Here is a 26410-nt window from a genome sequence, read left to right as displayed (position 1 = left end):
CTTGGGCTTGGTGTATGTGCCACCACTAGTCCACTACATTGTTAAACGGCGCCGTTGCTCTTGCTTTTATTGTGCAATGTCTTCTGGATGGTTTTGGTTGAACCAATTCAATCTTAGGGACCACGGGCAGCCCAAGTAGATACAAATAATTATTAGCATTGGGAGCTTAGGACCTGTCACATGTAACTTTCACTATCGTGTCTTTCCACTGTCCTCTTCCTCTCAAAACAGGACCATTCCTTAGCTTCTTCACCTTTCATGCCTCCTCTGATAAGTGCCTTCAACTTCTTTAGGTCTTCCTGTGAAGCACTGAATGAGATATCCACAGGTACCATATATTAAAAGCTTGTTCCTATCAAAAATGTTAAACTAGTGATGAAGATTGGTAGGTATATATCTTTGTTTATTTAATGTCTTAAACCCCCATTATAAAGCTATCTAATCTCTGCTTCCCCTTTAATTTTTCATTTCTATTTTGCATCTTTTTCAGTTTTACAATCATGAATGCATCAAGTAGTTCTAAAAAGCTAAATCATCTTTGGAAAGATTATGTGGGTCTTCTGCAACTTTAAGCCTTTAAGATTAGCTTTTTAATTTCATCATCTTGTTTTGATGACTGGGTTGGGTAGTTTCCAGAAGAACCAGAAAACAGTGAAAAGGTAAAGTGAAAATGCTAGGGTATAGAAAATTAAGCTAAAGAGTACGTACACATGCACATGTTTCTTCCATTTTATTATTCTTGGCAATTTTTAAAGTCTTTTCCTTTTTGTCCTTATTGTGATTTTTCTTTCAGTGCGTGATTCAATAGGTTTGGGGTGAGTGATGTTATGCCCACACTAGACAAGGAAGGCACCGGTTCTTCTCTGGTAGTTCAAGTCTCGGATCAATAATGGGTGAATCAATAGTGGGTTTTCCAAAAGATGCTGATAAGGTACACGCTTTATTTGTCCTTAGATTTTGTTTTTTGAGTGACCCATCTGTTTTAATCTGCTTGCAATTATTGTCTTTTGAAGATTATGCTCTGGGTTATGATTGTTTCAGTATATAATTGCTAGATTTCGGTACTGTGATTTGTTCTTGATTCAGAATATACTTTGGATTTTGGTTTCTGTGTGAAATAAACAGATGGGAGAGATAGCTGGTACAGATTCATCAAATCCTTCTCTGGAAGTGTCGGTTTCATTTGGTAGGTTTGAGAATGATTCATTATCTTGGGAGAAATGGTCGGCATTTTCGCCAAATAAGTACTTGGAAGAAGTTGAGAAGTGTGCTACTCCTGGTTCGGTAGCTCAGAAAAGGGCTTATTTTGAAGCTCATTACAAGAGGATAGCTGCTCGAAAAGCCGAGGAGCTTCTGGAACAAGAGAAGCAAATGCAAGATGATGATCCCTTAAAGTCAGATGATCAAAATAATGGAGATCAGATCTGTTGTGGTACGGATTATGGAATTGATGTAGCTACCAGTCAAACTAGTGCTCAAGCAAATAGTCAAGAGCCCAATATAGAGAATGGGATGAGCAGTACTCATGTGGAAGATCTCAAGGAGGAGGATGATGAGGATGTTTTCACTATGGAATGTCAAACATCATCGATTGAGGGTAGAGAAATAGAGGAAACTGATAGCGGAGTGGTTAGTCCGAAGACTCCAAAGCTGAACAGACCAGAAGAACTTGTTTTGGTAAAAGAAGTGGAAACCATCACTGCTGACACTCAAGAAACAATACAGCCAGTTCCAAAGACTTTGGACAGTGATACAGGCAATGCTCCAGAAGTTAAAGAGGAAAAAGCGAGATTCGATCTTCAGAAGAGATCTCAGAAGGTGAAGTACATTATACTTCAATCCCTTTAGATAATCTTGGTTGCTAATAAGTACTATATTAGTCTGATGTTCTGTATCTTTTGCAATTTTCCATTGTACAGGTTACTCCAGTGAGCAAGGAGAGGACAGTGGCAAAGGCCAAGAAGAAATCAATTTCACCAATGACTAAAACACCTCAGAATCCGACCCCTAGAGTGTCAAAGTTACCACAGAATTCCACCCCTAGAGTGTCAAAGATACCGCAGAATACTACCCCTAGAGTGTCAAAGATACTGCAGAATACCACCCCTAGTGTGTCAAAGCCAATATCAGCTCCTACCGGAGCAAAATCTGCACCACGATCCTCAGTAACGAAGGCCAATGGTTCATCTTTAACTAGGAGCACAAATCAGTCAAGTGAAAAAACCAAGAAAGTGCCTCCTAAATCTCTGCACATGTCACTCAGTTTCAATCCTAAAAAGTCTGATTCAGCTTCAGAAACTGTGGTTACAGCTAGAAAATCTTTGATTATGGAGCAAATGGGTGATAAGGACATTGTCAAACGAGCATTCAAGACATTTCAAAACAGTGTCAACCAATTGAAATCCTCTAATGAAGAGAAACCTTCAGCACCAATGCAGGTATGTTAATTTTATCTGCCTTCCCCAATTTCAGCTACCTATAACATTTAAACAAGGGTTGGCATTGGCTTTTCTAACATTAGATTTTTATTTGATGCTATCATAAAACAGCTCCCTACAAAGTCGAAAGAACCAAAGGTTTCCACTCCTATGCCTCTGCCGAAAGACACTGGAGGGTAATGTTCTATATTTCACTCACTCTTTTCTGTTGATGGATGGATTTTCTAGTCCAATGTTATTACATGTGTATATACCACACTGTTAATTCATGGATTTTCCCTATAATTAGGTCTCAATTACTTTATAATTGCATTGTTTTCTCCTTTTGTTAATAGATAATATTAATAATAACTATTAGTTGTTGTCATAGGTCACTCAAAACGAGTTATCCGGATAAAAGAAATGCCAAGGCTGCTCCATCATCTTTTGGCCTGAGAAGTGAAGAAAGAGCAGAGAAACGGAAGGAGGTATCTATCAATTGCTTTGACACCTTCAGCATGTTTTGATCTATTAGCCATAGATTTTTATAATCTCATTTACCAATATTTTTCAGTTAACAATCAACTTGGCGAAACCCAATGCCAGAGATGCAGAGAGAGCACACTTCCAGCCAAAGTCAAAGGTATGATTAACAAATAAGTAACAAGAAAAATAAGAAAATCGAATTCCAAAGAAGTTGAAATGTCATTTCTCAGCACTGTTTCTTGACACAGGAGCAAAAGGAGGCAGAGATAAAAAAGCTAAGACAGAGTCTTAAGTTCAAGGCTACACCAACGCCTGATTCTTATCGGGGACAAAAGTTATTGAAAAGTACTCTAGAAAAGGTATATTACTGTATCCTAATTGTGTTCCTATCATATGATCAGCATATGCAAGAAGCAAAGTATGATTTATGCTTGCATTAACACCATCAGTCCAAATTTGTATGATGAGTTACTTAGTCACTATGTTTCTGAAGTTGTTGGTCTGGTTATTCACTGTGATTATGGTATATGCAGGAGGGTCCTAAGAAAGAAACGCTTCGGTGATACAAATTTCTTATGTCAAAAGGTTATCATCATCTACTGAGAAACAAGTCAACTTCAGAAGAAGCTAGAGAAGAATGAGACACATATGAAGGAATATCCTTCTCATGAATGGTCCATGCTTGGATATTACTGCTTAGCTGTTGCTCATAATGAGTCACAATCTGTATATCTGGATGAGTAGCACAGAGTGCTTCTGTTACCAACCTTATCTAGAGATGGGGCATATTAATAATTTGCTCATGATAAGAAACAGCTCACTGAGCGCAGAGGTTCAGTTAATTTCAATTGTCCCAATAGTATTCAGATTTAGAAACTGTTATGTACACATTTTTGTATATTTGTGCCTGTGAGACTATTTGTCCCAGATAGTTACAAAATCTAGAGCTGTTTGCAGAAATCTGGACGCTTTATACAAGTACACAATATTCTAATAAATTTCAGACCAAAGAATTATATGAAGAAAAAATATCAGAAACCACTCGGCTACATTTCTGATTGTAATCCTACTTTCTGTAATCTATACATTGAATGAAAACCAATTCAGACTTCATTATCTGATCCACTAGAATTACTTCTAGAGGTTCCTGACATGAAATTTTTTGGTAAGACTGGAAACCTTACAGGGTTCCTTGATGGCGGTGAGTCTGGTGACGTTGATGTTCCTGAACTTGCCGTCACTGCCTTCCTCCTCTGCACATTTCGAGATATTTCCACGCATGCTTGATCAACCATGCCTAGAAAATCCTTAACCACAACAAATAGTTGAAATGGGTGTGATCCCTTTTCCTTTGAAGCTCCTCCTTGGTAATATTCCGTAGTGGTCTTCACAAATTCCATCACCCTACTCTGCTCTTTTGCCATCGCCTTTAGCTCTTCTTCGGCATCTTCAAGAAAATCGTTCATCTCAAAAACAAATCTTCCACCACCATCCTTCTCACATTGGAGTACTAGTTCTCTAGTTTCCGCAGCTCGTGTAGTGAGAGCCGAGCAAGCGATTGCAAAGCTGTCATAGTCTATAGTTGCTGCCTTCTTCACATTTGAAAACTCAGAACTGATGCCTCCAACCACTGGCAATCCTAACATCATATACTCCTTCTCTCTATCCTCTTTCGATTTTACATTCTGCTCAGAGCTCATGTTGCCGTTACTGCTCTGGCTGCCGCTGCGGCTCAAGCTATGGTTCCTGTTCAAAACACCCCGTTTTCCCTCAGACCGCACCACTTCTTCCACAACAAAATGAAGTAGAGTAGTCTTCCCATCACTACTTCGAACATCAGATAGTTTTCGAAGAGAACTGAGCTTGAAAGCTTGCGCATTCCCTCTCGAAGTTCCTGCATTCATTCGGTTTCCAGCCTTGAGAATCGCTTCTAGCAGCTTCATAAACAGTCCTCTAGTTCGAAGTTCCTTGCATCCCAATTCAATTGTCTGTAAAGACTCTTTGAGTTGGGCAATCTCTTGCTCATAGTTGTGTCTGAAATGCATGGCATTGAGTCGAGTAAAAGCTGATGGAACAGCTTTCAAAATGTGGTAGAGGAAGCATTCAGCATCAGCAAGCCTTTTAGGGTCTTCATTGTACGCAAGAATTTGGGTTATTTCCTCTTCAGTTGGGGCAATCCTAGCAAGCTTTTCGAGATTTTCAGCACTTAAACCTCTGCCCTCATTTAGCACATCAAGAATATCTTCGATAGAAATGGTCAATGATTTTATAACAATTGCAAAGTTCTGAGACTTCCTCTCATCTAAGATGCAAATTTGTGACGATGAACCAGTGCCTCTTTCAGGAGATTTCCGATTAGTGGCAACAGTTCCAAAAAGAGCTTCCATAAGGTCTCCATCAAATCTGCAAGCAGCAAAAAACATGTTACTTTTTCGATTCTTCGAATGTACTTTGTCACATGTTTAAGATTGTAAAATTGAGCTGCGATCAACATACCTGAACGAACCCTTATCAATTTTGTCCCACACCATGGAATGCTCATGATTAGTGTTCACCTTGTCCCAATGTAGTGGCTTCAGCTTCACCCCCTTTGGCTCTGGTTTTGATAAGGCGTTCAAACTTCTTGACTTAGGCTTTGGTGGTGGAGGAGGCGGCAGTCCCGGGCCCTTCATAGCCGGAACTGGTGGAGGAGGCGGCGGTAGTGGCACTGCAGGGGCTTTTATTGGCAGAGGAGGTGGTGTTGGTGGTGGAGAATGAGGTGGAGGCGAGGAACCCGAAGACTGAAGCGACAGCTCCACCACTGGCTCTGGATTAATCTCAACACCCTTATTAGCAGCCATCCTTCTACTACTACTTCCAATCCGAACCCGATCATTTCCTTCCGGCACTAAATCAATGTCAGACGTCGAAGACCTGCCTCGAAACAGAGGAAGCTCATTCTCTCTGCTAGTCCCTACTCCATTTCCATCATCATACTCATCAATTTCGTCTCCAATATTGCGAATTCGCACCGCCTCCTTCTTGAAACTCTTCTTTTTCGAGTTTTTGGCCTCGAGTTTTCTCCAATACAGCACATCAAGACCATCCTCGTCCACAATAAACCCCTTGAGATTCCCATCGTACCTTTCAAACTCATTGCCATTGACTGCAGCCGGTTGACCACGACGGCTTCCTCGTGAACCGGAATTGTTATTAGCACCAGCACCAATAACACCGCCGCTGATCTTCCTCCTCCGCTTAGCAACAATGCACCGTTGCACAAAAAAGAAGACCACCGCACACACCACCAGAGTGCTGGCTGCGGTTGCCGCTGCCGCCTTTGCAATGTTGCTGTTGTCATTAGACTTCTTTTCCGGCAGAGGCAGCGGCAGCGGCAGAGGCTGTTGAGGCTCCGGCGGAGGGGACTCTACTGGAGGTAAAGAAGGGGAGATCGGAATAATCGGAGACGGCGCCGGGGTTGGAGTTAATGGAAAAGGAAAGAAAGTCTCAATGTTTTGTGATTGACCGTAGCAAGTACCAAAAAAATTACCACTGAGAATACAAAACAGAAGAAGAAGAAGAAGAAGCCATGGCCGGATAATGATTAGATGTAAAGCGCCGGCCATGGAGGGTGTTTCTTGTTTTAATTTGTCAGAGATGAAGAGAAGGGAAAGAAACTGAAACTGTTGTTGGAATTTTGTGGATGGTTGGCATCAGTTGGAAGGAGATCTCAATGAATTTGTCGTCTGCCTTTTGGGGTTTGGTTGCTGAAAGCTTCAACAATAGTGGTTAGTTGTTGTAGTTTTGCTTTCCCAAAATTTCTTCTTCCCGGGCTTTCATGCATTCAACCACTTTTAAGACCTTTCCATATAGGATTAAGTTAATATCCCACTAATATCGAAGATTACATAAACAAAATGGAATGGACGGAGCAGTTTACTCTTTCAAACCAGAAATTATGGACCGCGTTTTATACCATCAATCTCCTTCGTTAGGGTTTATATTATACCAAATCAAAAAGGTTCGAACACGGATGCTCATTCTTGTACGTAATGGTAAAAGAGAATAGGAAAAAGTCAGAATGAGGGCCCTCATCAACTTTCCAGAGCTGTAATCATTTTTGCAGTCAGGGAAGAATTTGGGTTTCACACGTTGAAACAGATGGGCACAAAAGCAGAAATAATTTGTCAACGTCTGCGTTTGATTATATAAACGCAAAGAATTGGTTACAGGTTGACGGGGACCTTTCTCATCAGCCTTGGGCTATAAGATTCTAATTTTGTTGAAAAAATAGAGGAGAGTGGATCACCAAATTGTTTGCTAATGTCGCACAGACCAAATTTTGGATGATTCATATTGGAAGTTTCTGAAGAGCCCTCAAACTCATTAGTCATTGACGCATTGCTTTATCCCCAACCAAAGTTTATGATGAGAGTGAATGATTTATTAAAAAATGGATTTGGATTTTGGATTTGAATGAAGAAATGTAAAATCTAATGGTAAATTTGAAATGGTAAGGTCAAATTAATCTTCTGATTTTTCTTTTAGCATTCTTTTAAGTCCTTTAATTATTGTTAAAATATCAGTCATCAAACGTCGGTTTAGCATGTTATCAACTCAATTTGGTTCATTTAGAGCATTTGCAGTAGTGCTACTTATTTTTTAGTTAAATTTTAGCCGAAATTGCCAAAAAGCTTTTTTGACTGCCCACTTTTAAAATACGTCTGCATTAGTTTTCTCTATTTTAACTAGTTTAAATTTGTATTTTTTTTTTTAGGGTAACGGAATCGGGTTCCATTAATAATATCAACAACCTCACTCGGTCAAACTAGAAGGATTCAAAAATCCCTCATAATACAACTCAAAGCCCAAACAAATTGCTCTAAGCAGAGAAACTAAAAAAACAAAACCAAGCGACTACTAAAAAGACAAAAGCTTAAAGACCCCTAGACCTCACTGGCTGCAATCAAAGCAACTGAATTGACAAACTTGAACGCCTAAAGACCTTTGTGGTGTACATTGTCATTCATCAACCAACAATAGCTAAGACCAAGGACCAAAAGGTTAAGAGCATTATTCAAAGCTAACAACCCAAAAAGACCGACAAAAAAAAAAAAAAAAAACTACACTACCTAAACCAAAACACCTGGCATGGAGGCAAAGACGCCTAAGACCCAATGGTGTATATTCCTGCAACCATCCCAACAACGCTTGACTTAGGATAGTGTAGGACTCCAAAACCTAGCCCTCCTAGGAAGGGGACTCCTGCTCAATCAGACCAACATCACCTGACAAGCCTACAGGCTTACGTTTGTTCCGCCGACCACGAGGCCTACCCTTCTTCTTCAACACTTTCTCAACAAAAGCAACCAGGACGATCTTCTGGTTGCACAACCAGTGGATAATCGCATGCTTTAAACGCTTGCCAACCTCCACATATTCATCCTCTCTCGACCTACGAATGCCCAAAATCCTAGCTGACTCCCTAAAAGAAGGAGGAGAAAGCCCAGTTCCAGCCTCAAAGCCATCAGCAACAGTAAATGTATTTATAAATTACATAGAATAACTAAAAATAAATCTATTAAATTAACAAAAATAATAAAGTTAAAATAGAGAGTAATTTAGAAGTCTAGTGGAGCTGCTAAAATTGATTAAATAAAAAAAAAAAAAAAAAAAAAAAACTAAACATACTTTCTAAAATAGTTAAGGAGCCAAGATAAAGAGTATGAAAAAGATGTTCTTGTTCAAGTAAATCTCTAATTTGTGTTTGGCCCAAACTCTAGGTTATTTGACCTAATGGTCATAGGGTTACATTAGAAGGATCTAGATTTCTATTAAATGTACGATTACTTTCCTTGTATGATTTAGATTCTATGTATTGTAATATTCTATATAAAGAGGCTCATATTATCAATAAGAATACACAGAGATTTTCTCTCAATTTATGATTCCCTAAAACAGTTCTTACAAATGATCGTATTTTATAATCATTTATGACTGAATCGAATCTTTTAAGCCAGAAAATATAATGGTTTGATCAATACAAAAGAATCGGGAAGCAAAGGAATGAATGGCAACTGTCTAAGTGGTTTCAAAATGAATGAATGAATGAATGACAAAGACCTGAAAATAAAAATCCCTCTTGATATAGGAAGTCAAAATTTACTCATCTTATAGTTTCTTCTCATTTAATTAGAAAATACAAAAGAAGTTGGAGAACATTATTGTTTCTGTTATGATTAATAAATAAATAAATAAATGGTATTCTACAATTCGTAAATGGAAATCTCACCTTCCAAATTGACAATATTGATGTTACTGGTTAATTAGGCTTATCTAAGCGACTAAGCCTAAAGACAAGCTTTGAGTTAGGTTTTGCCGTTTGACTTTGGGCTCCCTTGACATCAATTATGCATAAGAACCGAGTGAAGTGCAAATCCTTAATCCTCTCTGTTTTGTCCTTGACCAAACATATATAAATTCCCTGTTTTGATATGGACCCAAAACCTAAAAAGATTTAAGATTCTCAAATTGGAGTTCCATCTATTAATGGAGTCAAATTAGTCAAAAAAAAAATACAATCAAACAAAGCTGAGAATACCTCTATGCCATCCACCGTCCACATCCATCGTAGTATATTCTATCCCTCAAATAATGATTGGGCCATCCCATCAAAACTCATATCCATCGTCCACAATAAACCCATATCCATCGTCGCAGAAATCCCATGTGTTCTCATTTCTGGGCCTTACTTTTCCATTTTAAGATATTCTATCTATTAGCCCAGGCCAGCAACAAAACCGGGTTTTTGTACAGATGTATACCGTTCCCGAGTGAGTTAAAAGTAAATTTAACTCAAGACCCAAGAAGAGTGTTTTTACAGTGCACTGTGTACTCCTAAAAAAAGCATTTTGATCGTGAATTCAATGAACATACATATGTTTGGTTGTTTAGACTGACAAGTTGCACACTGATGAATCATTTATTTGAAAGAAAATGTATTCAAGTGACTGTTGTAAAGTATCTTTACTTGCGTCGTGGTTGTCAAATTAATAGGAAAAAATATAAAGTGCTATTTTTTATCTCTAGGTGGACAATTGTTAGTTGTTGATTAAAGTATAATCATCGGCGCATCAACAATTCACTCAAGCAAAATCTTAATTTGGTGGAAATGATTATCATTGTTTAGGTGTTATGATACAATTTGAAGGTCCTTCTAGATTTGAGAATAAGTTAAGGGTAATTCGTCCACTGATTACTTTTGGTTGTTTCTTACTTTGGTAGCACCGCGATCAATTGCAATCGGTTGATGCCTTTCTTGACACCAAAAGCCAAAGAGTACTACTCGCAAGTCACAACCACTATATCCATATCTTCTTTTTCTTGATTCACAAATCTAAAGATCTGTAGCAAGACTACACCTCTGCACGCTTCCCTCTTGTGGGGTATATGTATAGACGTATAGTTTCATAAAAGTTGGGCCCCATCTCCATAACCAAAAAAAAAAAAAAAGTGGTTTCTAAAGATTCACGTTGAATTAGTAACAATGATTTGTCCGATTTTGCACATCTATTTTCTCTATTCACACACCTCATTTATTTATCTATTACTTTAATTAATTTTTTTTTACAAATTATCCTAACTACCGTCTCTTGCAATTCTTTTTTTTTTTTTTTTCTTTTATCTTTTATCTATTTTCTATTTGGCAAGTCAATCATCTTCAAATCTTAAACCCTTATTTTCCTGCTGACACATTTCTTTGCGATTTTTTCTTTTATTTTTCATCGAAAACTTCTCTAGTATAGTCATTATATCTCTCTAACGTGATGATTTGAAGTTTATTTATAGCAGAACAAGCAACTTTAGACCCATCTTTAGAAAAAAATTTACATCTGAATTGTAATGGAGACATGGAAGAAAAATATGATTTAAGTGATCATTCGAGCCCCTTTGAATCCATCATTCCTGGTGATATTCTAATTGAAATTATTTGGTGTATCTCAATCTATCGCTCTCCGCCAAAAAGATCAATTTCTCAGATATTTGGTGGACTAGGAGATTCAAATTTGTGCGTTCTGTTCGTCTTAGTTTGATTTTGGTATGGCTTGCTTGCTAATCATGGTTTTGGCTTGAGTTGATTGATAATTTTGAAATTATTGACGCTTTGATTTCATTTTGACTTTAGTCATATCATCACTCTACAAAATGTTTAATGTAACTGGGAATGGTATCTTGAATCAACGTTGCTTAATCATACATTAGAGGTTTTGGATCTCTTTTAGTTTAGGTGATATGCTTATATCTTTCTTCAGTTTTGTATAGCAGTCATGATGACATATCTAAATCTCGTAATCATGATTTTCCATCTGAGTCTTAAACTTTGCCACACTAATTACAGAACTTTCGACATATTACACTTCATCCTACGGTCATGCCCATCAGTTTTTTTCTTTTCTTTTCTTTTTCTAATCAGCAATGACATTCACAAGAAAAAATTGGTTTATTGTATAGGGGTCGTGACCACTTACCCAATTTTAATAACAAAATTGCCCACTTACTCTACTAAGAGTTTTTTAACCTCACTTACCCAATCTAACATCTATTGACAATTTTGCCCTATCAATTCACCTAAAACTCATCGATCTCTCTCTCCTCTCAAACTCTATCTCCTCCCAGAGTCTCTCTCTCTCTGTCAAAACTGCCTCCTCACCCAAACCACCGTCGTCGATCTGGCAACAGGTTCCTTGGCGACTTCTCAGCCATCACCGCCGGCTACTCCATCGTAGGAGACGAAGGGCTGCTCAGATTCAAGTTCTCCCTCAAACCCTCTCACTTCAGACACCTCCTGATCAAATCGACGCTGACTCCAACATATGGATCACATCGTAACCAACGTCTTTCTCTCCTCCAGGTCCCAATTCAAACCCTAATTCTCCGCAATCCCTGTTTAATTACAGATCAAAACCAAAGAAACTTTTCTAGCAGCAGAAATCTGATCAATTCCAGATTCGTTTTCAGGCGGAGAAAGAATCTCAGGCGAACAAGTCTCAGGAGCTGGCATTGAAGCTCGCGAGCATGGGGGCGATGGAGCAGCGGTGCTTGGTGCTGGAGCAGAAGATCGAGGCCCAAAGCTTCAAGATCTGGGCGCTCCGGTCCGATATCGAGTTTCTTCGTCCCCAGTCGATCTGATCTGGTGCCCAGAGCACATTTTTTTTTTTTTTTTTGTATACTGTGAGCTCCGAGAATGAGGAAGGAAAAAAAAAAGTGAACGTGTACAATTGAACATATAAATTGATCAATTGTGTCTTTAATGTAGTCATTTTGGTTCACTCGAGGGCAATAATATGATTATTAAGGGGCAATAATATGATTATTTGGGGGCAATAATATTATAAATTGATCAATTGTGCCTGTACTGTATTCATTTTGGTTTTGGGAGTTTATACAATTCACTTGACGGCAATAATATGATTATTGGGGGCAATAATATGGTTACTAAGGGCAATAATATGATTCCGGTCGCCGGAGTCCAATCACCGGCCGCAGGAGTCGGGTCACTGAACCGCCACCAGAGTCAAGCAAGGTCTCCATTGACTTCTTTCTCTAAGTGATAAAGAAGGAGAGGGCAAAATTGTCCCAAAATTTTAATTAAAACATACTTAATTGAGTATTAAGGAAATAATCTCTTAAAGTGTTTGGGTAAGTGGGCAATTTTTTAGCTAAAATTGGGTAAACGATCATTTCCCCTATTGTATAATGATATTTAATTCATGATTGACTTGCTAAACATAAAAAATAAAAAGAAACATAATTATAAGAGAGGGTAGCTAGGGTAATTTGTAAAAAAAAAAAAATTGTATTCAAGTAATGAAAAAATAGATGGAGTGTGTGAATAGAGAAAATTGGTGTGCAAATAGCACCACCCACCCATTCTAGAATATAAAATAATGGACAACGTTCCATATTATTGAAATTCTAAAAACACAAGTAGTTTAAATTAATTTAATAAATATGACACGCCGCAAAATTATAATACTTCAAAATATTATGAAATTTCCACCGCCATGAATTTTAGTATATTTTCGGTCATAATTAGGGCTGCCACTTGGTTTGCTAATTACCAAACCGACCGAATACCAACTGATGTTTTAAGTTTGGTAAACCGACTTTTTGATAATCGAAACCGATAAAACCGAAATCGAAAATTACCGAAAGAGTTGGTTTGGTTTTGGTAAATACTGAATCTACCAATTATCTAAATATTAGCTTTTTATACTATGGTTTTCAGTACACATACTTGTATATTAAGAAATAAACATAAAATTTTTCATAATAGTATGAACTAATCTACATATACTACATTAATAGTACATGTATTTTAAGTAACTTAGTCAAAGATGGTTAAATAACCTAATTTTATTGAAAATGACTCAAATTTGATGTCATATATACAAAAGAAAGTTATAATTAGGAGATAAGTACAAAGTTTACAACTATAAAATTGAAGAACCTAGTTTTGATCGTTCTAGTTTTAATTACAAAGAATTAATTGTTCTAAAGTTGGTAATATCGAAAATCGAAATACCGAATTTGGTAGTTATGATTAAAAACCGAAAATTTTGATTGGTAATTAGTAGCTCAATTTTGAACCTGAAAGTTTTGATTTTGAAATTGGTAATACCTATAACCTATTTAAACCGACCGAATGACAGCCCTATTCATAATACATCTTTTTTTGGTCTGATCCTATTCATAATACACGTAAATGATGTAATACACAATTATGAGGGGGGGGGAGTGTGAAGGTGTTTTGACAAGAGTAGGGCAGGCCTATGATAGGCATACCACTCTTAAAGGGACAACGAGACAAAAGACTGGGGTTGAGAGGGCTAGGACCCATGGCAGCAAGTGTCCCAGTCCCCCCAACCCAAAGGGAACAACCACTTCAAACACGTCCAATTCACAATCCCATTCCAATATTCTTTCTACCAGACAAGATCTTGCATACATATCTCTCCTACTCAACAAAATCCCCATCCAATCTTCATTTAACAACCTGTACATCCATAGGTTCATTCATCCACCTCCATTTTTGCCCCCCCCTCTAAATTATTTTATCTTCCTTTTCTATAAATCAATTTAAGATTCTAATCATGTATTAGTTGGCCTAAATAGCTTGTGTTCAAACCTAATCTTAAAGTACCCACTTGTATCGGTACCAAACTTTTTGACCCACACATAAGGAAAAGAATACCATAAATCCACTACCCTTTTGTCCTCTCACATATAATAACTAACAAGACTTCTGAATTCTCAAAAGTCCATTACAAAAGCAAAAATTTAGAGGAGTTAAGTAATTAAGAATACATTTTGAATGCCACTGCACCGCCCAGAAATTAAATCAACGTTTTTAATTGAAGATTATGAATGTAATTAGTAATCAGTAGTATTAATGAGTGTAACTCACAGTCACATATCAACAAACAAACAAAATCAAGACAGACGAAAAAAAGTACAGAAAGGAAAAGGAAAAAAAAAAAGGACAGTGGTAAATTCAACAAAAACCGTTAAAACGGGTAGTTGCGGTTTTCGACCCGAAAAAAGTGAGTTCACAGGGTATGGGTCGGGTCGGGTGATCTAATCAGTGTTGGTCATTTTGAGCCGTGTGATATGGAGAGTCAAGCGACGTGGGAGACGATGGAGCTGAGAACGAGGACGACGATGAAAGCGGCGGTGATGGTGATGGTGACGGTGACGGTGACGGTGACGGTGAAGGTGAAGGTGAAGGTGAAGGTGATGATAGGGCTGACGTTGGGGATGACGGTAAAATTGACGGCGGAGACGGTGGCTGATCGGACGGTTCTCGTAGCTTTCTCTTGTTGATCCCACTCTCTTCTACTCCTCCGGCGACGACGTCTTTTGTCATGTAATCCTTAAGCCTTTTCACGTCCGATAACTTCACCGGCTTCACTATGAAATCTTCTGCCCCTTCTTCCAAACACCTAAAGCAAATTCCAAGTTGAAAATCAGATTAAATAAAACTTAACCAACTCAGAAAAGTAATGTAATCTTTTTTTTTTTTTTTTAAATGATATGAATTATATAAGAACACAATACCTGTCTATGCGCGCCAAAACGTTCTCAGAGGACATTATCACAACCGGAATCTCTTTAAAAGTCGTGGATTCCTTGATTTTCTTTAGCAGTTCATATCCGGTCATACCAGGCATGCAGTAATCCGTGATAATCAGATCCACCTTCAAGCCCTGAACACACAAATAGGTCAAATTCATATTCAAATTTTTATCAAAAACTTGTACCAAAAAAAAAAAAACTTACATCAAAACCGACCGAGGTGCTCTTCTCCTCGTCCAAACCTAGGAATTGCAGAGCTCTCATACCACTGTCCACAGCGGTCACTGCAATTTCGGAACAAATTCAAATTCAGACACATAAAACCAAATAACACAATATTTTCCAAGAATGTAAAATGTTTTTTTTTTACCTTTGCAAGAGGAGATTCTGAGCAAGCGCTCAATGACCTTGCGATCGACGAGGCTGTCATCGACGGCGAGGACGTGAGCTTCTTCGGAACTGGAAAGATCCAAGCCTTCGAGCTTGTCCGACCTCCTCCGCCATGAAACGACACCGTTCCTGGCCATATCGGAATAGAATCGGACAAGCGGGGATTGCTGTTATGTTTCGCTGCTTTAACCCTTGAAGATGATGAAGGTGAAGGAGAAGAGAGGGCAGCAACAAGAAAAGGCTTGCTCAGCTTCTACCGCCAATGTTTTATACGGTTAGTGATGGAAATGTGGAAATATGAAATGTAATAATAAGGTAATGTCTATCTGTCTCCGTCACATTGTGTGTTTTTTTCCCTCTCTAATATATTAGGTCTGTTTCGCAAAATCAAATCTTTCTCTCTCTAACAAATCTCCATATCTACTTTATTTAATTTCAAGCCTTTAAACGCTGAGATTCTGAAATCCACTTTGGTGCGATCTTCCAAATCAAACAAAAAAAAAAAACACCCGATATCTCGCGAGTGATTGGCTGGATGATGTTGGACGAGATTTTGGTCAATGTTGGAGTTTGTGCTAGTCTGAGTAACGGGTCGGGGGAGTTGACCGGCAGTCAACGGAGGACAGCGCCGTCAAATCGTTATAATACGCGGGAACTAGGCGGACGACGACGGAGGCACGAGTCCCGATCCGGCGGCAAAAGCCGGTGACATTTACTGGGTTTTGTTGGTTTGTAATGGAAAGAGTTGGCATCATCTATTGTTGGGTATCTCAATCTCTTTAAGAATCCTATGAGAGGGCGCCATGGCTGGCTTTCGTTCCCCACCGTCTCTCCATGCACGTGGTACCTCGTGCTCTGTAATTTCTTCTTCTTTTACTACTTCTTTTTGGTGAGTTCCCTTTTTCTTTTATTTTTGGCAAGTTTTTTTTGCTTGTCTCGAATAATATCCACAATTTTGGTAGGCAAGTTTCCTTTTCCATCAGAAAAATAATGTGATCGGGTGTAAAAATTGTTTAATCTCTAACAGGGACATGTCTAAACTTTAGATTTGAGCACCAAAATCAGAATATTTATTTACATTCAATAATCTATGATCGTACAGCAACACTCTTTAATTTTGAATTTTTTTTTTTCACATTTAATTGTATATTTGTATCAATTCCATATTTTTTAATTGAGCAAGTACCCCATATTTTATGATCGGATGATCAAGGCATTTAAAGTAAACTATTCATCTGTTCTTTAGCGAATGTCGAACGAAAAGCTCTACAAACTTGAATTCATACTCGTCTGTTCACTTTTCTTATATGCTGATTTATATACAAACCAAATCATTCAGTTCCAAATACAAAAAAATAAAAATTCTAGAAGAATAAACAGTAAAACAGGGGGTTGGGGGGTGGATTAGGAAGGAAGTGTATCAGGGGGCTAAGGACATGGGAATATATGGACCATGGTGTCAAGAAATAAATTATCGACAAGTGGCAATAAGAGTGTAAAGACAACGAGACAAGAAAGAGAATTGAGGAGATTTGGAGTCCCAAAAATAATCTGGGTGTAGGACCCGAGATTTTTCCTTTTTGAATGCTTGGACTTTTGCTACCAAAATTCAAAAATTCAGACACCGAGGATCAAATCTGGGATATCACCGCTTGTATCGTGTTTCCCAGATTGATTTCCTATTCCCATATATCCCTCGAAGTCAGTCAAGTCTCATCAGAAAATTAAAAACCACGTATCGCGGAATAGAATGGATTTCACAGCGAAGGGGAATGGGAATGGTGCGGATTATAAGTGACGTGATTTTTTAGCAAGGGATTTGATTGTTGTCATGTTTGATTCTCATCTAACGTGCGGTCTGATGCAAGATTTATGCAGATAATGAGGAAGCTATAGTCGAGTGTGGTGCGATGGTTCCTTAGTCTGCCCAAAGTATCATGTTCGAAAAGAATCAAAAGATTATGATGGATCAGTACGATGTAACCGGGTTCTGTTTGAATTAGATTTCTTCTTTTTGTGTTTATGGAGCGTTGTTCAATAACAAAAGACTCGCATTCATTTGCTTGTTCGTGCTGCCGTGCGGGTGAATTTTATTGATGAAATATACTAAATTTTGACAAAAACTAAAACTATACTAAGATCTATATAGTGAAAATAAATGCTAAGTTATATAATATATATATACACATATATAAAGATTAATAGATAATTGATGGTAATTGTCGGTTATGTTTCTTAACACTACATATCGACTCCTCACTTGCAGTTAAGTTGAATTTCTTTGTTCTAAATGCGTGTATATATCTAATTTCACACAAAAAAAAAAATGTCATCTTAAATGCTAATATATGCGTATATACAAGATAATGTAGTCTCAACATTCGGAGTATAATATTGTGATACAGATATTGAATAAGCAAATAACTCAAGCCGCAGCCGCTCTCTAACCTAGGGTTAGGGTTTCTTTGCCGACTGCGTAGTTTTGTCTCTCTTTGTCAAGTCAATGGCAACGATCGACGCAATGGCAGCCCGCCTGGCCTCCTCCCTAGCCCTTGCTGATGGGAAGAACCCGGTGGATCTGCGCCCGTCCAAGGGTTTGAGACAACCCGAGGCTTTCATGATTGGCAAATTACTGACAGCGAGGGAATACTCGCGCAGATCGTTCCTGGGAATGTTTCGGGTTGCATGGAGGATTGATGGCAATCTCAGGGTGGAGGAAGTTGGAGAAGATGACAAAGTTTTGTTCTCATTCACAGACCCAAACGATGTTGACCGTGTTTGGAAAGGAGGACCATGGGGCTATAACCGAGCTCCGATAGCCCTTGCATCGTACGACGGTGTCAGTCCGGCGGTGGAGGTGCCCCTCAAGAAGTCATCATACTGGCTAACGCTGCAAGGAATACCACCTGCATTCCGATCGGAGCGCATCATGCGCCTCATTGGAAGCACGCTCGGCGACTTCAAGGAAATCGATCGTCCGGCGTTCAGGAATCGGACTATGCGCATCCGAGTTGAGATCGATTACGTGAAACCTCTGTTATTCCGCCGTCGTTTCTGGGTCGAAGACGAAGTCCAGTTCGTAGTGCAGTTCAGGTATGACAAGATCTTCGGTCGCTGCGGCACATGTGGACTAGTTACTCATGTTGGCCTCCCCTGTTCCGGACCGGAGCTAGTTGAAGATAATGATACACCGGTAGGGGCAGTAGCACCACCCACAGCCTTGACTGTCATGCGAGAACACACAGTACCAAACCCTAATGTTAACAGGGTGGTGATGAATAACCAAACCCTAATCTTCAAGGCTCAGGTGCCACGGAGTATACCAGAAGCTCTTCTCCCTCCATCGGTGATGAACATGCGACGTCAGAAGAGACAGGTACAACTTCGGGAACTGCTCGAACCAAAAGGCGATGAACATCCAATTACCGGTATGCGTAGGATTAGAGAAGATGATGAGGTAACAATCTCTCCCAAAAAACTCCGTTTGAGTCTAGCTATTGGAAAGAAGAATTTGGATGCAGTGACTATGGGATTGCTAGAGGGACCTTCAAATGCCAATGACCCACCTAGAAAGAGGGGACGCCCAATTGGCAGTGTAAATAAACTACCATATAGGACAGCAGGAAAAGGGAAGAATGCAAAGAAAGATGGAGAATCTGCCAAGCTAAAGAGCAAGAAGACCAACCTGATGCCGAGGTTATTGGCTGCTGATGAGGCTGAGGCAAGTACTAGCTCTAACCCTAAGGGGAAAGAGCAGGTGCTTGCTTAAGGTATCAAAATCTCAAGACATTCTGAACTTCAAGCCTTCTTGAGTGGGAATGATTTCTATAGACTTTTTAAGATGTTTCTAGTTGATATGTGTACCACAATTGAGTGCTGGCAGATTAGACTAGATGAATGATTTTGCCTTAGGAAGTGAGATAATCCTTGCTTAATTTGGCTTGCTGTTTCAGCGAGCGACCATTTAGACTTTAATGAGTTTAGGTGTGACTTAGATAGGACATCCGGTTTGTTCCGGCTCTTCTTATGTAAGTTCTGTTAGACTCTGGCCTGTTCATTTCATGGCTTTGATATCTAATATAATCAAATCCTTTTCAAAAAAAAAAAAACATTCGGAGTATAATTGAGTCAACATGAGACATTTATTAAGTTTATCAAGTTTAGCTCATATGCTTTATCTAACTCAATCTCAATTCAACTCATCTAAGTTGTACAGAGGTGAAATTCCGCTCATATTAACTAAATTGCAAGCTGAAGCACGAACTTGGCTCACCTTGAGTTAGAAGTGGTTTAGGTAAGAGCATTTCTCGTATACAATTTCATGAACTATTTGACTTACAAATGCTCACTTAGAAGAGATACATGCATTTACACATTATGACTTAATTAATTAAGGTCTGAAGTCTCTAAAAGACTTAAACTAAGCAACTAGTCATACTCACATATACAAAAAAAGGGTTATAAGTATTCGCATCGAATTCTAGAGGTGTATTAAGAATTAGTTGACTTTGTAATCATGAAAAGCATACCTAAAAACCAACTCTTTTTAATTTTTGCAATGAGATCCAATTTAAAATATGAGGGATGGGATTTCACCTCAGTCAAACAGAATCTCAATTTCGGGCATCAATTAGGGCCCACTAATTTATATTGCTCCGACACCTTTGCATGATTATCAAAAGACCATCGATAATGTGGGGTTGCCTCCGATCCTCTTACGGCCTTACCAGATACCACTCATCGGGTCTTTTTCACATGAATTCCGAGTAATATTATGATATTGTCGATTAGTCTTGTATGGTAGATTTGTAAAAAATATGGTATATTTAGTCTCATGGGTAATGGTAATGCTTGTTCACTCATTTTTATTCTTTTTTTGACAGTAAGGTATGATCTGAAATTAGATCACGACAAATATATTGAGCTCAATTCATGTGGTAATTATTACTTTTCTTGCTTCACAATTCAACATCATCTCTTTCAAGCATCTATGGAGTTGAAGTGAATTTTGTAACAGACTATATTGCAAATAGATATGTATTGCAAAAAAAGAAGCTCATATGATCATTCAAATAATGTAAATCCAAGTTTGAGCATGGACCCAAGCCTTTATCAAATAAAGAGAGACAGTTAGTTCAAATCTAAGATTAATTCTGAGAAAGTTCACTCTCTATTAACAATCATGTGATTTTTAATTCACAAAAAAGAAAGAGTTATGTTCTCACCATTGCATGTAATATAAAATTAAATTTAGAGTACATTCGTTTAATTTAAGTAAAAGAAAAAAATACTATAAAATTAGATTTTTCATCAGAAAAAATAAAAATGTATACATTTCTAAAATACTACTTTGTATTGGAGCTATTCATGGGCATGGGTGTGATTTGACAGTTAAGAACTATGTTCTTTACGATATGACTTTGAAGGTTAAAAAAAAAAAGGTATCACCGCGTGGATGATCCTTCTCTTTCTTGGAAGATATGGCATCTTACTTTTTCGTAATAGAGTGTGATTTGGGGCATCTTTTTTCTTGTTGTTTATTGTACTAGCAATAAAATTCATTTGGACCATTTGACTCTCTTTACCAAACAGGTAATGAGAACCCTTTCATCTTTTCAAACATACAAGAAGAACCTTAGGTTGGAAGATAGGAGTGGGACTGTGGGAGAAATTTCAAGTCATGGATATTATATAGGAATATTTATACATCTATCAAGATCAGGACGAAGAATCCCTTCACTCAAATGGCGTTTAAGGAAGAAGGTAATGAACTATTGAGCACTATAATATTAAGCTATAAACAGCTAATACAATGGCGAATAATTAAGTATTTCGTTAGAATTTTATGTACAAACTTAGTATAGATAAATACTTATCTATGATGATTATAAAATAGGGTTTTGTCCATTTAACCCAATTATAGAGATTCTTTTCCACTTACCCTATTAAATTTTTTTAATTCTCTCTTACCTATAAAGACTCTAAAATGGTATTCTCTAATACTCAATTAAGTTTAATTTTTATTTTTTAAAGAATATTTTACCCTCACCATTTTGTTGGAGAGAGAAAATGAAAGAGAGAGAAACCATAAAAGACTTTGTCATAGTCTAGTAACCGGCTGTCACCCACCGGACTTCTCTAAAAAACTTGTCGGAGGCCCCTAAAGAGATCGTCAGAAAAGTTTATCGTCCCTAAATAGATATGTATTGCGCTCCCCCTTTCCAAAAAAAAAAAAAAAAAAAAAACCTCTTTTGTCCCCCAATAGACTTTTATTGGAGGGCAATAGAGGTTTATGAAACCTCGCCGAAAGTCCTTAAAGAGTGTATTGGAGATCTCATATGGGGCCGGAGAGGTTTATTTCCCCCCCTAATAGGCATTTCGGTTGCCGGAATGAGAACTAATCTCCCTAAAAATTAGACAAATAAAACTTTGATTAAGGAAAAAAAAGGAGATTATATCAATTTAAATTTTTATTGCCCCTCAATAGACGTCTATTGTCCCCCAATAGACCTTTATTATCTTCAATAAAACTTTTTTTTTCTCTTTTCTTTCCTTTTCCTTATGCTCCGATTTTACCCAAAAAAAAAATGATTTAGGCACCCAGAAAATGCTCTGGGCACCCAAGTCTTCTACCATTTCTCCCTTCGCTGGTTGCAGACCTGGACTGTGAGACGTAAAGAGATGGACGCCTCATAGACCAAGTCCCATATGATCCATCTATCTGTCACATTAGGGATGACAATGGGGCAGGTTAGGGATGGAGATCACAATACCATCTCCATCCCCGGGGTCATTCTCTACCCCCATCCCCGCCCCAATCCCCAATAAAAATATATTGGGGATTCCCCGTCCTCATCCCCACTGGGGACTAAGCTTCCAAACCCACCCCAAATCCCCAATAAGAATTTAATAAATAAAATATTTTTTTCTCATATTGTCTTTTTTAAAATCAAAATCTACAACAAATAAATTTAAAACATGATTAAATTCATAAATCATAATTTAGTGAGTACAAAAGTCAAAACACCGTTAAAGTAAAGTAGTAAATGTATATATTTATTATTTATATTATAAAAAATAAATTAAAATATAATATATTGGGGCCGGTTTGGGGATGAGGATCACAATACCATCCCCGCTCCATCCCCAATCTTAGATAGTGGGGATTGGGGATTCCCATCCCCATTTGTCCCAGAATTCTCCCCCCATTAGGGCCGGGTATTCAATGGAGCTTCGCCCCGCTGGGGATTTTTGCCATCCATATGTCACATGATTTCGCATACTTCTAATTCAAAAACACAATTGAATTCAATACATTCAAGTCAATTACGACGTCGTGGGTGGAGGAGAGCTGGGCCGATCTTGACCTCGAGGACAAAATGACAGCTTCGCCGGAGAGACAATGGTGTAGTAGGCGTTGCTGTTGGAGGAGGATTGGCGGAGCTGGTCGGTCTTGACCTTGAGGAGAGCAAATGGTATTAGAGCTCCAGCGTCGTCCAAGAGTGACTCGGTGTTGGGAGGCGAGCTCGAGGGAGATCTTGGTGCAGATCAGTGTCTCCGGCGCTTCAGTCGATACGGCTTTGTCGTGTGTTTGCTTCACCAAGCACAAGGCAAATAAGGCTTTGATTCCTATTTTCAGAGCCCACGAGTGAGCGATTGGGTTTCGAAGAATTTCGATCATGCCTTGGTGGATTTCATCCATGTTGCTTATCTGCACTCGGAGTTTCGTCATTCGCGACCTGACCAGGAGGTTCTGATCAATGCGACCGAGTTGACTCGGACCTCCATCAAATTGTGGAACAGAAGCTGGGCCAGGAACCCAACCCGGTTTCGATTCGACCCTACCACAACGCAGTCGGACTCAGAGAGAGAATTGAAGGGATGAGAGAGAAGGACATGATAATAGTTATTTAATTAGATTGAGGGCAAAATGGTCATTTTACGTTAAATTAAGTTGGTGAGAATAAAAATTTGTTAATGGGGTAAGTGAGATAATTTTGGTGTTTTAGGTAGGCCTGGGAATTGCAAACCTACAAACCGAGACCGAAACTGTCAGATCCGAGCCGATACTGATCAGGTCGGTCTGCAAAGTCATTTCCACACATTCCCTAACCGAACTGTACCGTAAAGTATGCAAACGGGTAGGCATCGGTATGGGTCAAATACATACAGTATTGGCCGACCCGACCCGATTTTCTAATCTTTTACATAGAAAGCACGACTTGTCGTAAATGTCAGCCCTAAACTCCCAATTGCTTCGCGTTCTGCCGTTCTCAACTCACACAAACCCTAAAGTCCTAAACTGAGCCTCTGCCCTCCATCGACTGATCGAAGATTCGAAGGCTCTCACTCCTCTCTGCTCTCCTCCATCGAAGAATCAAAGGCTCTCACACTCTTCTCTGCTCTCCATTGAAGAATCGAACGAACGCTATCACTCCTCTCTGCCCTCCATCGAAGATTCGAAGGCTATCACTCCTCTCTGCCCTCCATCGAAGAATCGAAGGCTTACACTCCTCTCTCCCCTCCATCGAAGAATCGAACGCTCTCACTCAGTCACTCCTCTCAGTCCTCTCACATAGACCAAATCAGAGTTCAAGAGTGAAGAAGTTAAGAGCCTCGATTTGACTCCAACTAGATTCTTCAAGCCTCCCACTCCGAATCAATGGGAAAACTGCAAGTAGGGGTCATCATGGGCCGGGCTAGGGCCGGCCCTACCCTAAATTTTAGGGCTTAGGGTCGGGCCGGGCCGGGCCTAGTCAAAGTCAACAAAATTTAGGGCCGGGTAGGGTCGGGCCAGGGCTTAAATATGCTAACCCTTACCTGCCCGAAAAGCCCGATCCGTTAGGGCCGAAAGGGCCGGGTCGGGCAGGCCCTCAAATAGGGCCAAATAGGGCTGAAATGGGCCAAAAAGGGCCTTATTTTGTTTAACAAAAAAAAAAACATTATTTTTTTCTTCTCAAAATATGGCTTAATGGTATATATTGGTGATATAAGACTCATTGTTTTTTATTGAACATATTTTATATTAATATAATACTTGTAACTTATAACATTTATTAATATTACTTAAGGTGGTTATATTCAATTAACTATCTATATAAATCTCCCAATATTAATTGTTGTCTAACAAAGAAAATAGAAATTAAAGAAAACAAAACTTATGAAATCAATTACAAAGAAAGAGATAAATTGCATATTATAGAAAAAAGAGAAACGTAATTTTTTTTAAAAAAAAATGGCTTATTCGGGCGGGCCAAAAATTTCAAAATGGAAATTGTTCAATCTGACAATGCTCATGGAGGGTAACAAGCCTAATAAACTAGTTATACTACATTACAAGGCATATAAGGATTATGTGCGATCCAAAAATTTTAAAATGAAAATCGACCAATCTGAAAATTCTTATATGTTTATACAATAGTGATAGGTATTGTGTAAAGAAATTAGGCCGATCCGCCGTGAATAAGGCGTCCAAAGTAGCGGTCAACGCTTTGCACAAGCAAACTTCCCTAAGGGGAGAGGCACCATGCGCGGACAAACGTTGCGGAATTTTGACATTCGTAAGTAGACCCCCTACCCATGAGAGTGTGGGAGCTGAAAGATCGAAAAAAATGAATTGCCAAGGACCGATTAAGAGCATATTTGTTTTATGTTCTATTTAGGGTATTGAGTTGACCGGATAGATCGAGGTCCAACCGAAGGCGGAAATTGATGAAATTTCTACCACTAATATATATTCATATGAAAACAACATCCAGCGGTTCATTTTAAAAAATTCCATTTCGTCCCTCATTTTGCTCATGGAGGGTAACAAGCCTAATAAACTAGTTATACTACATTACAAGACATATAAGGATTATGTGAGATCCAAAAATTTTGAAATGAAAATCGACCAATCTGAAAATTCTCATATGTTTATACAACATTGATAGGTATTGTGTAAAGAAATTAGGCCGATCCGCCGTGAATAAGGCGTCCAACGTAGCGATCAACGCTTTGCACAAGCAAACTTCCCTAAGGGGAGCGGCACCATGCGCGGACAAACGTTGCAAAATTTTGACATCCATAAATAGACCCCCTACCCATGAGAGTGTGGGAGCTGAAAGATCGAAAAAATTGAATTGCCAAGGACCGGTTAAGAGCATATTTGTTTTATGTTCTATTAAGGGTATTGAGTTGACCGGGTAGATCGAGATCCAACCGAATGCGGAAATTGTTGAAATTTCTACCACTAACATATATTCATATGAAAACAACATCCAGAGGTTCATTTTAAAAAATTCCATTTCGTCCCCCATTTTGCTCATGGAGGGTAACAAGCCTAATAAACTAGTTATACTACATTACAAGACATATAAGGATTATGTGCGATCCAAAAATTTTGAAATGAAAATTGATCAATCGGAAAATTCTTATATGTTTATACAATAGTGATAGGTATTGTGTAAAGAAATTAGGCCGATCCGCTGTGAATAAGGCACCTAACGGAGCGGTCAACGCTTTGCACAAGCAAACTTCCCTAAGGGGAGCGGCACCATGCGCGGACAAACGTTGCGGAATTTTGACATCCATAAGTAGACCCCCTACCCATGAGAGTGTGGGAGCTGAAAGATCGAAAAAAGTGAATTGCCAAGGACCGGTTAAGAGCATATTTGTTTTATGTTCTATTTAGGGTATTGAGTTGACCGGGTAGATCGAGGTCCAACCGAATGCGGAAATTGTTGAAATTTCTACCACTAACATATATTCATATGAAAACAACATCCAGCGGTTCATTTTAAAAAATTCCATTTCGTCCCTCATTTTGCTCATGGAGGGTAACAAGCCTAATAAACTAGTTATACTACATTACAAGACATATAAGGATTATGTGCGATCCAAAAATTTTGAAATGAAAATCGATCAATCTGAAAATTCTTATATGTTTATACAATAGTGATAGGTATTGTGTAAAGAAATTAGGCCGATCCGCCATGAATAAGGCACCTAATGGAGCGGTCAAC

The 26410-nt window shown here is 38.6% G+C and overlaps 2 protein-coding genes and 1 pseudogene across 4 annotated transcripts; 1 reads left to right on the top strand and 2 right to left on the bottom strand.

The window, feature by feature from the left end:
* Positions 1-189: 189 nt before the first annotated feature.
* Positions 190-3830, top strand: LOC112196559 (protein WVD2-like 7). Of its 3 annotated transcripts, none has more exons than XM_024336927.2 (9): positions 190-328; positions 794-931; positions 1126-1818; positions 1920-2438; positions 2550-2614; positions 2809-2905; positions 2992-3060; positions 3152-3262; positions 3437-3830. In XM_024336927.2, exons 2-9 carry the CDS (start codon positions 890-892, stop codon positions 3464-3466), a joined length of 1626 nt encoding a protein of 541 aa, XP_024192695.1. In that variant the 5' UTR covers positions 190-328; positions 794-889; the 3' UTR covers positions 3467-3830. The 3 variants fall into 3 exon arrangements, with proteins under 3 accessions (XP_024192695.1, XP_024192698.1, XP_024192694.1); XM_024336930.2 differs by lacking the exon at positions 190-328 and adding an exon at positions 447-659 and having other exon boundaries at positions 809-931; XM_024336926.2 differs by lacking the exon at positions 190-328 and adding an exon at positions 447-659.
* A 2-nt stretch (positions 3831-3832) lies between these two features.
* LOC112196558 (formin-like protein 8) lies at positions 3833-6833 on the bottom strand. Its single transcript, XM_024336925.2, has 2 exons — positions 5400-6833; positions 3833-5306 (listed from the first exon to the last, which is right to left on the bottom strand). Exons 1-2 carry the CDS (start codon positions 6506-6508, stop codon positions 4007-4009), a joined length of 2409 nt encoding a protein of 802 aa, XP_024192693.1. The 5' UTR covers positions 6509-6833; the 3' UTR covers positions 3833-4006.
* Positions 6834-14274: 7441 nt separating this feature from the next.
* LOC112195995 lies at positions 14275-15544 on the bottom strand (annotated as a pseudogene).
* Positions 15545-26410: the final 10866 nt, after the last annotated feature.

Source organism: Rosa chinensis, chromosome 4 (genome assembly GCF_002994745.2).
Source record: "Rosa chinensis cultivar Old Blush chromosome 4, RchiOBHm-V2, whole genome shotgun sequence".
Taxonomy (NCBI): domain Eukaryota; kingdom Viridiplantae; phylum Streptophyta; class Magnoliopsida; order Rosales; family Rosaceae; genus Rosa; species Rosa chinensis.
Note: the sequence above shows the minus strand (reverse complement) of the source record. Positions and strands in the feature narration are given on the sequence as shown.